The following is a 16,200-nucleotide window of genomic DNA, read 5'->3' as shown; positions in this document are numbered from 1 at the left end:
ACGGTTCAAACCTGCCATCAATGCCATTTCATCTTGCCTGTCAATAGCCTCATTCACTTGGACTAAAGCTACGTGAACTGAAAGGAGAAAAATGCTTACAAACGGCAAAACCAATTTGAGGAAAAAAAATTCCGTTGCTGCTTGTATATACAAGCTAGTCAGTGACAATTTTTAATCCAGCAGAGGGTAATATTTTAAAGCCAATCCTACAAGGGCCTCCAACAGAGTCCTGAGGGACTCCATGCGGGCATAAGGGTCCTCCCACACTTAGACTTGAGCTTCAGACTTAGGCCCTGACCCTGCAAATGGATATCTAAAAAGAGGGATCAAACTTTACAGTATTCTGCAGCCAGTGGAAACTGACAGAAACATAAGAAAACAAAGCAGGTGAAACCAATTGGCTTCTGAATTGAGGCATCTGAGATCAGCGAGAACAACAAAAAAAGATATCCCCAAAAGATAAATAATGGAAAAAAGCAGCAAGATACCCCACAACATTGAAAGTAGCCATTGTAACACTGACAAACGTTTGACACTTTTAAAAAGCCATTTCTGTAAAAGAAAGTAATTTTTTGTCTGTTTGGAATTTGGTACAAAGAAATACATAATTAGTTGATGCCACGTGCCTACTTCCATAAAAAACTGGAATTACTTACTGTTCATCTTATTGATATTGCCTTGGATCTCAGCTTGTGTCAGCAGTTCTTCATACACATCTCTTTCCTCTTCTGAAATTGAGCCATTCTAGAAACAAAATAGTTACTGGTTCACAAAAGTTGAACACAGATATTTTCAGATGGTAGAAAAGCCAACTGAATTATGAGTGGTAAAAACTATCAACCACAATATGAAGATTTAAGCTCTCTAGGGAAAGAATTATCTTTAAAGCAACCTCTGCTTATTGTAACACACTGTGTATACTTAAAATCAAATCCTGTCTTCTCAAATTGAAACTGTTACTGAGAAATGAATGATGTAAGTACAATTTTGTATTAATGGAAAATTCTGTCAAATAGAATGCTATGCTTAATAATTATGCTTTATTCCAAGAAAAAGGTACTTTTAAAACATTAAGCTTTTATATATACTTTTGGTTAATCAACTTTGTTTCTACATAGAATGTTAAAGGAGACAAATGAGCGTCTTCTGGATTTTACATAGAATTATTTTATAATCTTTATACAACTCAAATACATTCATATGTTAAGTGTACAAACACAGTATCTGTAAACATTTGCCTCCAGCCTGTTTAATTTAATAGATTCCAAGACCAAAGGGACCATTGTGATCAATTTTCTATAGTGACATTCACCTGCTTTATCTTGAATACACTGGCTTATTAACGCAATCCTAGAAGAATCCTTTTTAAAAGTTTGCATGCACTTTTTATACCGCAATAACAAACTTCTTAAGAATGTTAATTAAATCCAAATATGTTTTAGTACCTTCAGTCTTGCATTCTCCTCTTTTCTCCTTTTAGCTTCCAGGAGTTCCTTCTGATATTCCTGTGCAAGGTCTTCATCCACATTCATCAACATTGCATATGGGTTTCTCAGAGTCTTAAGTGTTTGATCTGCTATGCCCTTCTCAATCGCTTCATTAATTGCAATGACAGCAGCATGCACTGAAAAAGATGGATGAGATTCAAAACTTTAAAACGGAGAGCCAATGACAAAGTAGTTCTGGATCAAACAAATTAGTGTTACCAATTCTCTGTTCTCAAGGCTTCATTTTTTGCTTTTTAAAAGAGAAAGCAAGATATTATACAGTAGAATCTCATTTATCAGAGACATTATCTGTCTACTACCGAACCACTAGCTGCGCGCAGCCCCCGCCGCAAGAGGCTGACAGCCAGAGCCCCCATTGCCCACTCTCCAGTTTATCTGGATTTTTGGTTAGCCAATCCAGTCCCGGTACTAATTAGATAAGATAATCGAGGTTCCACTGTATATGATCATGTTTCACCATAGCTTAACTTTTTTGGACTCTCCAATCTACAAATGAATCACAATGTAGCTGTAATCACTAGCATAGGATAGGACAGTGTTTAAGTTTGCAGAGGTTTGAAGAGTATTTTGTCATTTTATTTCAGCAATAGAAATAGCACTTAAAACCCTCTTTGGTCACGATGGAAGTCCTAGATGTAAACTGTCTTCAAATTATACAGCTTTGTGAAAAAAGGTTTGTGTAGAAGTTCCAAAGTTCATCTTCCGTTTTGTGGCGACAGACTGATCAAGACAGCAGAAAGACAAACAAGAAAGAAACTGGGAAAAAAGTTACAGGATAGTCATAACTAAAACTAGTTCATAGAAAGAAGACAAAACAAGCAATTCCCAATTCTCCTTATACTTGTTTTACAGTGGTGTAACAATTGACTTTAGCAGAGCTACTCTTGATGTGAGTGGTGAAAATCATTCAGTATGCCATGTGATCCACTAGAAGTTCCTCCCAGCTCTAATTATTCTGAAGTTAAACCTAGAACACAGCAGACACCAGGGTACAATCCCTCCTGGATCATGGACTGATTACACCCATCCATCCATCTCCCCATCAACACCACTACCACCATTTCTATTTAGGTAAAACAAGCAGTGTAACACAAACATACTGAACGTTTACTAAACATTGAACTTTGCTAAAACCCTCTTCTCAGAAAAAGCCTCCACACAAACCCCCAAACTGGAAGCTAGCTTTATAAATAAGACTGTCATGGGGTTTTGGGAGGGGCGGGGGGGGGAGGGAAACTATGACAGAATGTACCCATGTCCACACCGTACACACTATTTGTACAAAAGTATGTCTGAGATATTTTAAAACCTCATGATTTGCTGATCAGTATGGCAAAATGCATATAGCAGTGTTCTATGTGATGTTAAACAAAATTGAGATCACGACTAAAAGTACGTTTTCCAGAGAAGTCTGGGGAATGGTCAAACCAGTTCCTCAGAGACAAAAGGCAAGCTGATGCCTCCGCCTTGTGTAAACAAGTCTGATGAACCCATTACTTGCTAAGTGGCTATTGTGTGGCAGGAAAGGGGACGGAGAAAAAAAAAAATCTACATCTTAGCAAAGAAACAGCACCGAGTTCCCTTCCACACAGGGTGCCTGTCACCTTGCTCCTTACTTGAAAAATGTTCCTCAAAGGGAGGGGTGGGGAGAACAGGACTACAAAAAGAAGGGGCAGACACTGTAAGGCACCTCCCTCTCTTCTCCCCACTTCTCCCTGCCCATCAATTCACTGCACCAGAAGGACCAAATAAAGTAGCCACTGAACTGAAGGGGGTTCTGACCTAAAAAGTTGGTCAGACTGCTGTGAGCATTTGGTGAGAAAAACCTTGCTTTGAATTTAACATAGCATGTGAAGTTAGGCCTCAAGTGCATTTTATTTTCATTTTTCTTATAATCATTTCAGACTTTTATGCCTCACTTAAAACCTCTCTTTGTAGTTAAACATTTTTTTAATCAAATCCAGTGTGTTTGAACTGAAGTGTCTGGGAAACTCCATTTGGGGTAACAAGATGTGTGCATATCATTTCTACTAATAAGATGATGGACTTTATATAAGCTTGTATTGTCTAGGAGACGGTTGGACAGCACAAGACATACATTTCTGAGAGGAAAATCAAGGACTGAGGGTGTGTTGGGGTCACCCTGTAACCAAGGCTGATAAGAGCCAAGGTGTGGCTGGCAGGCTGCAGCACACACCACACAGACACTGCTGGGAGTGACCTGTATGCTGCAGGCTATTGTGAGCAGTCCAGACTGGAGGCTACAGCAGCAAAACAGGCACCCTGCAGAGGGCACCCCAGGTGAGAGGGTAGGGGTGATAGTTATTCATTAGCCTGGATTGTACCCTGGGTACACATCACAGGAACACACTTTATTTTCTTTTCTTTTTTTTTTTTCTTTTTGGTTCCATTAACAGTTGGGGCATCTGTTATATTCATAAGTAACAGACAGTTGCCTTACACTATTGAAAGTATCAGAAATACACCATACAAGCATGAAATAAGGACAGTATGAAGGAGCTCTCTCTCTACATAACCGAACTGCACACATATGCACTCAGCCAGCACAGGAAAGCAGTGCTATAGACAGCAAGCTCAGGCTCTGAGGACAAGGGACAAACTGCAATCCCCGCCCCCCGGAAACTCAGAAGTGCTGATATGTCTATAAAGGCCATCAGCCCTGGCACCCACAAAAGGCAAGCACACATACATGGTGGGAGTGAACCTAGAGCCAGGGTTCGGATGAAGCAAAAGGGGTGAAAGGCAGAGAAATAATCTTCAGGGCTCCCACAGGCAGGAATGCATGAGCATTCCTTTTAACTTTTCCTGCAGAATTGCCATTATTTTCTTGAATAAATATTTGGTAAGAGGCAAACTGAACACTTACAATATAGAAATTTGTTAAACATTAATCTCATTATTTGGGAGCTATGAACGTATAATAAAAATTCTGTTACATCTCACATACGAAAAAGCTGTATTTACAAAACCAATGTCTGTGGCCAAAAACCTAAGTAAAAGGAAATTCAGTTAGGGTGCTGGTGAACTTCACCCCCAACCCCCAAAATCTCACTTGCACAATAGCAAAAAAGTTTGGGAAAATCTCAGGGTTGTTGAGGGGAAGGGGAAGAAGAAATGTCCTCTAGAGTTTCTATTTCTACACTGATGTTCAATAATCTCCATTTCTTTAGTTTATCAAAGCAAAGACAAATAGGAGACTCGACACTGGTCTGTAAGTACCTATATGGGAAGAAGTTTTCTGATGACTGAAGTCTCTATAAGCTAAGAGATAAAGCACAGCAAGATTAGACTGCTGGACACAGAACACAGGCAAATTTAGACTTGAAACAAGGCACAAACTTCTAACAGTGAGGTTAACTACCCACTGAACAACTTCTGACAGATACTGCAATTGCATGTAATATCTTTAGGGACCATATCGTATTAAATCTATGAATGGCTTATACACAATTGTATACTACTTCACAGGGGAGGGTTAACAATTCCTACAGAAACTAAAAAGAGTGGGAGGTGATTAAGGTGAATCACTGAAGATACATCCACACAGCAATCAAAGAACCGCAGCACTGAATCTGAAAGTCCAGGTCAACTGACTCAGGCTCAGGCTGCAGTTTTTTTTTTTTTTTTTTTTATTGCTGTACATAAGAATCACAAGACTAAACATGAGACTAGAAGACAAGGCAAAGGGCTTTTGGTAGAAAAGGATAAGCCTGAATGGACACAGGGCCTTCTTTCTGACCCAGCAAATGGACAGGACCTTCTGTCCAAGAGGGGGCTCCAACCCTTGTGGAAGGGTAGGATAGACTTTGACCTACTAGGGCCACATAAAACTCATGGGAGACCTCTGGTAAGCTTTCACCATGAGTATAGAAATTATTATTTTTATATGTTCTCTGTAATGCTTTTTACCTTAAGAATAAAAGTGCTTAGAAATAGCTGAGCAGTAACTTGTAATTGCTGGCAGTACACTGATCATTGCCCTCAGGAGAGAAAGCAAAGCACAGGCTGTAGCCTTTAGGCTGACTAACTTGCTGGAGATATCTCAGTGTAAGAGCAGGTACCTGAGCAGCCTTAAAAACCTTGGTCAGAAGGGATTGGGACAATAGTTCCACCGAGAGACAGGTGACAGCAGGAGACCTGACTAGGAACTCCTAGAGTGGGCCATGGGGGGAGGGAGGAGGAGGAATGGAGGAGGGGGTGGAAATAAATGTGCAGTTTCCCTGAAACGGAGTTTACCTAGGGACATGGTGGATTCTCCGTCACGTGAAATCTTTAAACCCAGAGTGCATGTCTTTCTGAAAAGATATCCTCTAGCTCAACCAGAAGTTATGGGCAGAATGTGGGAAGCACAGAACAAGAGTTCTATGGTCAGTGTTGTGCAGTTTGATTAGGTGATCATAATGGTCCATTCTGGCCTTCAAGTCTATAAATGTTATTTACCTTTAAAAACCAACTTTAGAAGTTGTCAAGGAGTGAGAGACTCACGAGGAAAGAAAAAAGAGCTAGATATGTATCATTTGTTTGAGAGGACAGAGGGGAAGACAACAAAACATGTATTTTAAGGATGTATGCACAAAGTGGGAGACATTTAAGGTGCTTAAATGGCATATAAACTAGAATGAATAAGAAATTAAAGAGAAAAAGTTAGGTTCAATATTAGCAAAAGGGTGTATGTGTTCACTTGTGAACCAGTCTATCAAAGGAAGAAGAAGTGGAAGACCCACTTAACTTTAAAATGGTCCGGAGAGAAAAAACGTTCTCCAGAGAAATAATCCAGCATTATTAGGAAAGAGACTTAATTGGTCTTTTTCTCTATTCTCCAATATCTACAATCTTCCAATAGCACAACGGGATTCCTCAGCATCCATGTCTGAGCCCTGAATCTCTTTCCATTTTTTCCTCTTTCGTATAACTCTCCTCCTCCTAGGAATTCAATAAACTCCACACTGAACTTTGTTAATAGACTTAATTTTGTCAGAGATTTTCATTGTACAGCAACCACTCCTTGGCTCGAATGTGCTCTACAGCTCACTCCCAGCCTACGGAGCAGAAGACATCAAGAAAGGCTACTTTATAGCATTTACGAAACATACCTCAGAAATTAAGAGGAAATAGAATGCACTTTATAAAAAGCTTTTGGAAAGGAAGCTATGGCCCTTTTATCTCCAGGAAAGGAAGGAAATTTACTGTTTAAAAAAAAAATCAAACAGGTTTTATAGTAACTAAACCTCAGGAAATGTGCAAGACAGACTGACATACCCGGATTTTTTTCTCCCTATAGACTGTATTTTAAAAATCTACATTTGCAGAATCATATACAAACTGAAGTTACAGCATGTACCAACATAAACAATACCAGCCAATACTAATGTAGGAAAGTGTGTTTTAAATTAGGGTCTCAGAATTTTAATGTTTAAGTTAATTATGGAACAGCTTGTCATGATATTACTTTGCACTTAAAATATTTGGAAATCTTTGTAGTGCCTTGCAAATAGCTACGCTTCACCTCAACTACATTACTTAAGCCAAAATTTTCTACCTTGTGTGCATGAAGTTAAATTAAATGTACTTAACTATAACCAGAGCTCTTTGAGAGGTCTCTGAATATTCATACTTATGGATACTGCGCCATCTCATGGTGCCTTGAGGTAGAACCACCTTCAGCAATGTCAGCTAGAGCACTCTCAGGGAAGGTCTACACTACAAATTTACACTAGTGCAGCGCACATGGTGAAGTTGCTCAAACCGACAGGAGAGAGCTCTCCTAGTAACCTTTGTTTCTTTTTTGAATGGGTCCGCATATTGCCACTCATGGGATCAGGAAGAATCAGTTCCGAGGAACTCTAGGCTGCCGAATCCTTAACAGATACAGTATTATTCCTCTATCCATGCAGAAGGTAGCTGAAAAGTTCCTCAGGTGGCCCTCTAGTAAGATCATGGGCCCCATAACTGCCAGTCTCCCCAGTAATTAGGGTTTGGGAAAATGTTGGCTGTGGGACGCCCAAAAGGAGGTCAAAACCCTGTTATCACAGTCTCTGCATTCCTCCTTTATCTTCCTCTTGATAGAGAGCGCGCGAGTGAACCATGGACAACAACAGGTCCCATGGGAGATATGAGGAACCAGCTCTTTGTGGAAACCCTGTAAGGGTCTTAAGAGGAGAGAGAGAGAAATCATAGAAGAATCTAGAATAGAAGATTCAATGTCTTCTGGCCTCTTCTTCCTAGCAGGAGATGAAATAGAGAATCTTGGAATCAGATAAACATGTCTCCTCGTACAGCTCATGTGTTTCATGCTCTGCTCTGACGTATCGAGAAATGACCCTGAGCTGCCATGGTGATAGAACACTCCAGAACCAAGACTGTAGCTGGATCTGAAACAGAAGCCAAAACACGAACCGGACAGTGGAACTGACAACTGAGACAATATCAGATTCCGGCGTTATACGCAAGTCCATCTCACTTGCTACTGATGCTGAGGGTGAACCAAGTCTGCATTTTAGTGCTGGAGAGCCCTTGTTTGAATCAGATGGATCCGATAGCTCTGATGCATGGGAACCAGCACTACTAACTGCGGCCACTTTGTCCTTATGCCTCTCTTCGGTGCTGACTGTCAACACCAAAGACACTGATGACCCTAGTTCTGGTGCACCAATGGAGTCTATCTCCCTAAATCTGGAAGTGGATGCTGAGGCTGCAGGGGTTCCACCAGGATCAGAGAACTGTGAGGCATAGCACTGGTGAAGTTGGCTGAATGGTCTCCCAGTCTCTCTTCCAGAACTGGGGCAGTGGCCTCTGACACCGTGGCCCTCGGTTCAGCCTTGTGTAGCCTGAGAGGCTTAACAGAGAGTGGCAGGGATCAGATCGAGTCTTGGATGTGGGTGCAGCCTCTTGGAACTTGTTAGCCCTGTGTTGGTGCCAGCTCGTGGAAAGACTGGCTTTTTCAACCCTGGATCAGAGGGTTGTTCAGGCCAGACCCTCTGGGTTTGAACTCAAGAGCTTCTTTCAGGAGATAGGATAGGCAGACTTGTCTACAGCTCTTTCTGGCTCTGGGAGTAGAGATCCTACAGATCAAGCCACCAGAAAGTGAACATCCTTCTCCTTGGACACTTGAGGCCCTGCACATTGTTGTCAGGTGCTGGGAAGATGGCCAGGCAGGAGATGCACCTCTTAAAACCCTGCTTTTTCTGCTTCTTTTGTTCCACCATAACACAGAACTGAATAAGAATCACTAACTAATTAACTGACAAAACTAACAGTTAAGGCTAACTGTCTAAGAAGAAAGAGGCTCTGGTTCCAGAGAAACGGCACTACTCACATCTACTCACGGCACTCGGTTGGAAGGAACAGTGTGGTGGGGGGCAGTCCGCACCCTAGAGGCCATCACTCTCACTGTGGCATGACGCTGATGGGAGCAGCACAAGAGCACTCCAGCTGACACTGCTAGAAGATGGTTCTACTGCAAGGCAGTACAAGGTGGCACGGCACCCATACATGGGATTATGCAGAGCCATTCAAAGAACCACCTCTAGTTCCAATCTTCACTCTATCACAGGCTCACTTGTATGCCTCGAGCAAGACAATTAGCTTCTCTGTTCTCCATTTTGTATTTCTGAAATGGCATAGGCCAAAATCTTCTGCCAAATGTCTGAAGTTAAAATATACACTTATGTTATAGCCCATATTTTACCTTTAGGCATTTATTAGAAGATTTTGGCATATACCATTTCACTGAAATGCAGAGAGGTTATCCATCTTGCCAAAGGCTAGATATCTGTGTAGTTAAAATAGGAATTAAGAACTTTTATTTTTTGACAAGTGAAAATACAGAGAACGGAAAATACAGAGAAATAAGATGTCCACTATCAATTCCCACAACAGCTACATTTACAGAAATGCTTAGCAAAGCCAACTAAAAAAAGAAATCTCAGTTAGGATGCTTACTTAGGAACATAAGAATTGCCATATTGGATCAGACCAGTGGCTCATCCACCCCAGTGCTCTGTCTCAACAGATGCTTCAAAGGAAAGAGCTAGAACCCCACAATAGGCAGATGGGGGGTAATCTGCACCATGAAGATCTCTTCCTAATAGTTAAAAACTGGCTTAAAACAGGAGGATGTGTATTGCTTCCATTAACTGTTTAACTGGGTACATTCATTACACATATAAAAACTTCCAGTCTTTTAAATCCTAAATTCTTGGCCTCTGACACCTGTAGCAGCAAGTTCCATAGTCTAATTACATGTTGTGCTGAAGTATTTCCTTTGATTAGTTTTTAATTTGCTACCTTTCATTTTCACTGAATGTACAATCATTGCCTATTACCTTACAATGTCCAAAAGTGTGCTCAGTACTATACTGAAGGCACAGAAAGAGCTTAAAATCTATATTTTAAATATGACAAAAAGTGAGGGTGCCAAACAGGAGGTAAAGAGGGAAAGTAAGGAGAGGAAGATGTATTTTTTTCAGGCAGCCCCCAAGAGAGAGAGACTATACAGACAGAAGAAGGTATAATTCCTTGCTCCAAAGAGCTCTCAGACAGACAGACAAACAAACAGTCTCATGACAGTAATATGACATGGTTACTCAGTCAAGACGTGCACATTTTGACAGTTATTGAAGGTAACATATGGGAGATGATGGCAATTCTAGACAAGAAATTAAAAATATTGCTGATTCATTAATTCGATGTTACTGCCAAGTAATATTTTAAATGAAATGACTCTCAAAATCATCAACAACTTACGCAAAAACTCTCGTCAATTCAGATATTAGGTGGAAAACATGGTAAAGAGGACTTACATGCAGCTTCATCCACTGATAATTCATTGGCCAGAATCCCACCAATTTTGCTAAAAGCCGGCATCTGTATACCATACTTCTCCAACTCCTTTCGCATGTTACTGATTTCCTCCTCTATTTATATATTTTAAAAAGGAAAGTTGGAAATGATTAACAGGATGTAGTTATCAGGACTTCATGAGCAACCACAGCTAAAATTTATTTACAATTTAAAAATCCAGGGCTTGGTTAACTTGGAGTTTCTAGCAAAAAGAAAAAACTACAGTTTCAAAGCTGTATCAAATGTTCCATGTAAATTCCCTCCCCATGATTTTTTAAAGGCTGACATTGATTAAAAATAGCAGCCTACCAATCACTTCAGTTAGGATGTGTGCAGAATGTTGGAAGAGGGAAATCTCACATTATAGAGAGAGTAGGTTGCTAGAAACCGTAGTATTAGCAGGTTTCATTGATGCAATAAATTATCTACAATATGACTAATTAAAAACAGACTTACCTGTAAAGTCTACTTTTCCCAATAAATCCTGGATCTGTGGTGCTATACCTAGTTTGAACAGATATAAGCTGCAAAGAAGAAACAAAGTCACAATGCCAGAGATTTGAATAGTCAAAAGAATACCTGCTTTTTCTAGACCCAAAACGATGATCAGTATAATTAGAATGTTACTGGATTAAACTCAACTTTAAGTATTGATTCTGTGGACAGATAGGCAATAAAATTAACTATTTTCTATGGTGCATTGTAAACAGTGTGAGTGTATAAAGGGGGACGTATTAGTCATAAAATGGAGATATTCCAAGCAGTTCTCTTAGATGGAGAGAGGACACAGCTGGAGTGCAAGAACTGTTGCCTGTACTGAAATATTTTAGCATATGGAAAGGGAAAGGGTACACACAAAGATAAATCCTTGATGCTGGATTCATACAAAATAGGCCTTTAAAATACAAACTTAGTAAAGTGATACTCAAAAGCTAGTGTATCAGGAAACCCATTACATGAAAATTAAGACAAAACTAATAATTACAATTTGGGATATGTCTATTGTCTGTCTACATATTATGTATTGCAACAGGAAATTTAGATATGTTATTGGATCCATATAAACAGTAAGAGCTGCAGGATATATTCCACATAAGCATGGAATGCAGTAACTAGCAAACTGTATTTTCATTATTCAGCTTCAAAACCAAAGTCTGGACACCCTGCCCTGAGGACATAATAGTTCCTTTTACATTCATTATTCAAAATTAGGAATACTGGTTTCAGAATGCACACATTTTTAGTTAAAGAAACAGTTTCAGTTCAGTTTTCCTAAGACTAAGCATATTTAATGTTGAGAAAAAGATTAGTATTTCAACCTCAAATAGCCCCTCAAAAAACACAACCAAACTCTTCAGCTTATTAAGTTCTCTTATACTTTTAGAAAACAGAAATAAGTTCAGTGCAACCATGTGCTCTCCAGGAACCATTATTTTCATTTCGGTGTAGCAAGAAAACCCATACAAATTATTCTTAAGGCTATATAGTACCATTTGGATAACAGCTGAGTGAATTCACATCTTTCATTCTTATCTTCTGACCATGTGCAAGGCCTTTAATTGTAAAAAAAGTTAAGAGTTTCTGGAATTTATTTTTGCAGTTCCAATTAATGGAAGTGATTTTCTGTGAAGTGAAGCTCAAATTTCAGAATTAAAGTGCTTTGTTTATATATTTATAACAGTAGGAGGCTATTTTGTCTTTAAAAAAGGCTCCTCCCCACCCACACATCATCTCTACATATTGCTGCAAGTCTATTCTGTCTTTTTTCAGTTGCCCGAGAATTGCACTAGGAGGCATTATTAATTGTATGTTAATAGTTGCCACAAATATTCTCTGTTCAAACCAGTGATGCCCAGTGCCCTAGTAATTAGATCTCCCCTCTTCTCCCTTGCCACCTGGACAAAGATCACTGCAGCATACAATCCCATTATATCTCATCATGCAAGTCTCCAGATTGCTACAACATACTGAATCATTCCATCTGCCATTCTCAATTTACAAGAAGGCATTAAATAATAAATTAACACAGCAACTAAGTTAAAATATACCTAAAACAATCCCCAAACAAACCTAGTCTCTTTGCATTAGCCCAGTCCTCCCTTTTACTCCAAATTGCTTCTTTGTTAGTCTTTCCTTGAAATGTTTTAGAGGGCTTTTACTGTAAACTCTGAGGCCAGGACTACATCTTGTCTGTGAAGAGCCCACCATACTTTGGATGCCATAAAATGAATAATCACAATAATAAATTGCATCATTGTGACAAAATGGGAAATGCTGGCTTTTTAGCAGTCACCACCGGGTAATATTTGATATTATGAAAGAACAGAAGTGGTTTGAAATGCGGCAGATAAATTTAAGATTTCACACTCTTGTGTAAACTACAGTTACACATGATAGACCACATCACTCAATCTTCTATCCTCTGTGGTTTGGAGGAGTTTACCACAAGGTGGTGCTGAGAGTTTGCTTTTCATTTGATTTTTACATAAAATGTAAGGGTAATCTAGAGAATTCAGCTGCCTTCTTTTGCATTAAGGAATATATTCACTGAAAAACATGCATACTTAATGCATGTTCTTTGTAATAAGGCTTATATTTTTAATGTTGCATCTGAACACATTTAAACTAAATGGCTTTAAAAGAACATTTCACAGTGTGGGAGTGGCTCATTTCAACAGATTATTTATGGGGCAAATGTTTACTGAGAACCTTATTAGTGAGTACTGCTACTAAGCAGCAGGAATCACCACTCATAACATAGAACTCAAGGGAGGCACTTTGTAACCGGAAGTGGTCACAACCTACTATTGCTATCAGTTACTCCATTAGCTCGAGTGGCAGAGGTACGTGTTATGGATATAAAGGTTCAAACCCAGCTAATTAGTCATGTGAGTATCAACATAATCCCAAGTGATGAAAATTTATTTTCTTCAATTTCTCAAACAATTAACTATAGGTCCTACAGAGCATAGGTTCATTCACTGTACACCCATGATTTATCCCCCGAGCACCATCCACTCTGTGTATTGAACCTATCAGGGTCCTGCAGAAAAATATATGAGAATGTAATTAAAGATTATCATAATGCACATACACAAGGGGGATGAATTAAGGGTACATAGCCAATCTTAATTCTGGAATATTAACTTTTGAATGCTTAAATTTGCAACATTAATGTTCTTTTAATGAAGCTGTGTGTGTAATGCAAGACAGACGCTGGGGGTTAAGCTGCAAGAAAATTACAGTAGAGAAATGTATCACATGGTCACAGTGCATTATAGAAGAGGGCAGAGAAAATGTGGTCAGAGTGCACTGACCATGTGCCTGTCTTACACGTCAAGTCAAAGTAGCACAGAGTTAAATGTGGTCATCAAAACGAAGGGTGGGCAATTCATGGCACAGAAGCACTCTTGAATCACCGGCCGATAGAAAAAAAAATCATGGTACTTTCTTTTAAAGATCTGAGTGTTGTAGCTTTGTGCTGATATGTAGCATATTAAGAAGGATTTAAGTGAAATGAAAACAAATTGAGAATGAAGGCCAAGAAACCACACAGATCAGCTCTGATGTCTTGGCATACATCCTGACCAAGATAAGGCTGGAGAAGAGAAAACTAATACCTCGGGAATCAAACCATTACAAAACCCAGCTCAAGAAGGAAGACACTAATTGTTACATTATCGTTGCAAGCAACACAAAAAGCTGAAGCAAATAATGTAAAAAAAGACACTTTTTACCCATATTTACTGTATTAGTCAATCCAACAATTGATTAAATCTTCAGTTTCACCAAATATAGCCTTTTGAAAGCCTTATTCTATTCCCCTTTCTGGAGAACATCTGAATAAAGATTATGACATCACCAGAATGGAACTTAGCCTACCATTTCTTTATAAGCTGCTTAACATTAAGAGCCCCATGTGTCCACTTCAGGAAATCGCGTTTCAAGCTTACACAAGACACTCGCTGACAGAAAGACCAAGCTACATAGTTTTAGACTATAGCTACCCTCCTGTATTTATGTGATCATTGTGATGCTGTTCAGTTAATATTAAACCAAATGCAATCATCTAAATAGCAACACTTACATCACAAAAGAATTGATCCGATTGCTACAGCCGAACTCTCAGCATTTTGAAGGAAAAACCATTAAACTTTGAACGTATACATTATTTATTGGTATTACGCACACTTCTTACACTGCAGGAGCATCAGCATCATTTCAAGGATTATACTAGAAGTAAAACATTTCACCTATGGCACGTTTAGTAGTTCCTAGGACTACTGACATGCCAAATGATTCCGTTATGAGTGATGACAAAACAGAACAATTAAATGATGCCTAAAACTCATCTTTACAAGCCTGACATTAACAGAAGTTATGAAAGAAAAAAGGTTTCCTTATGCAGAAAATGAGCTAACAACCAGGAAGGAGTCTAGTCTGCCAATACTACTCCTACCAGCACGGACAGAACATGAGAAAGTCTAGAACCTCTAATTAAATATCAAGAGGAAGAGGTTTTTAAGGCAAAAACTTTTTCTACCATTTTTTCTAATTCCACTATAATGGTGTAAACCAAAACTTCCCTGGCTTTGCATTATAACTAAACTACCTAAATATCTGAGAGAGAAAATAGCCCATCACATTTAAAAACTTGAGACAAAATAGTTTGGGGGTATGCATGATTAAGAATGTATGTATGTATTGATCTTCACTCTGGAAGGCAAAAGTTCTGAATTGGTGTCCAGGCACAGCCTCAAGAGCTTCATTTTCATTTTTTCTGGTCAACACATTTGTACTGGCATTGTATTAACATCAAAGCTAAATTAAGTGTACTGGCACTTATTTGCAGAAATGAGAAATCAATAAGGTGAGATAGCTTCAAGGCATTTGGCATACTGGTATAATTTTAAATCAGCTTATGGAGGAAGTCACGGTCACTCTAAAAAGATGATTTTTGCTTAGTGTCTCAAGAGATTTACAAGAGATTTCACACAGAGGTGGGTTTTTTTGTTTTAAACAAATGTTTCAGCTTTCTAAATGGTGTGTTTGTGGGAGATACACAGGAGGGCTGTTCGCATGAATTTCAGTAGTTTTTTTTTTTTTTTTAAACTTGTACTTCAAAAGTATTTGCCTAATAGTCCTATAATAAAAGTTCACTTTTGCTTACATTGTAATCAACAACCCATACCCAAATAAACTTTGACAGAATACTAAAGTTTTAAAGTGTGACTTTTTGTTAAGAGCACCAGTTACTTGAAGCCATTCTTAAACTACACGCCGGAAAGGCGCCGGAAAGGAATCTGGCATTTGCTCCCTCCCTTCACCCCATCATTAGTTACCTTAGTGCATGAATACAGTATATCGTTCTAGGGATGTTTTTCCTATCATAGACATCTGTAGTTTCTGGATAAAAGATCTAAAAAAAGAAACAGAATTGCTGATCATTAATCCGTACTCTCTCATTAGTCAAACGGGGGCCTCTAGAGAACAGTAATGCAGCATCTCAATAACTTTGAGCTATCATTACTAGACAAAATTAGCTATACAAAACTGCAAGCACGGTCAAGATGTTGTACTGGTTTAGTTTGATCAACATTACATATTTAACATTTATAAGCATTATTCCACAGTCCATAGAGAATGCTTTTTAAGTGAAAACACATTATAGAACATCTGCCTGTTTTATTTAATTTGCTCTTTATTCTAATGAAGTATTGAAAGAACAAATATTTAGATACAACAATGGAACCTTAGAGATTTGGTAAACCTCATACAGAAATCAAAGTTATTGAAGGATTAGTACAATTTGTAAAGCTTAACTGTGAAT

The 16,200-nt window shown here is 38.8% G+C and overlaps 1 protein-coding gene across 1 annotated transcript in view; it reads right to left on the bottom strand.

The window, feature by feature from the left end:
• The window catches only part of IQGAP2 (IQ motif containing GTPase activating protein 2), a 188,352-nt gene that overhangs the window by 75,770 nt on the left and 96,382 nt on the right, over positions 1–16,200 (bottom strand). The window contains exons 5-9 of the mRNA XM_067568807.1: positions 15,713–15,789; positions 10,827–10,894; positions 10,331–10,444; positions 1,446–1,624; positions 657–744 (exon numbers count right to left, since the gene is read on the bottom strand). Coding sequence (XP_067424908.1) covers positions 657–744; positions 1,446–1,624; positions 10,331–10,444; positions 10,827–10,894; positions 15,713–15,789 — 526 coding nt within the window. The remainder of the gene's footprint in view (positions 1–656; positions 745–1,445; positions 1,625–10,330; positions 10,445–10,826; positions 10,895–15,712; positions 15,790–16,200) is intronic.

This window comes from Emydura macquarii, unplaced genomic scaffold (genome assembly GCF_026122565.2).
Source record: "Emydura macquarii macquarii isolate MOO-44397 ecotype Brisbane River unplaced genomic scaffold, CSIRO-AGI_Emac_v2 contig_2897, whole genome shotgun sequence".
NCBI classification, from domain to species: domain Eukaryota; kingdom Metazoa; phylum Chordata; order Testudines; family Chelidae; genus Emydura; species Emydura macquarii.
The sequence above is the reverse complement of the archived record's forward strand: the minus strand, read 5'-3'. Positions and strand labels throughout refer to the sequence as shown.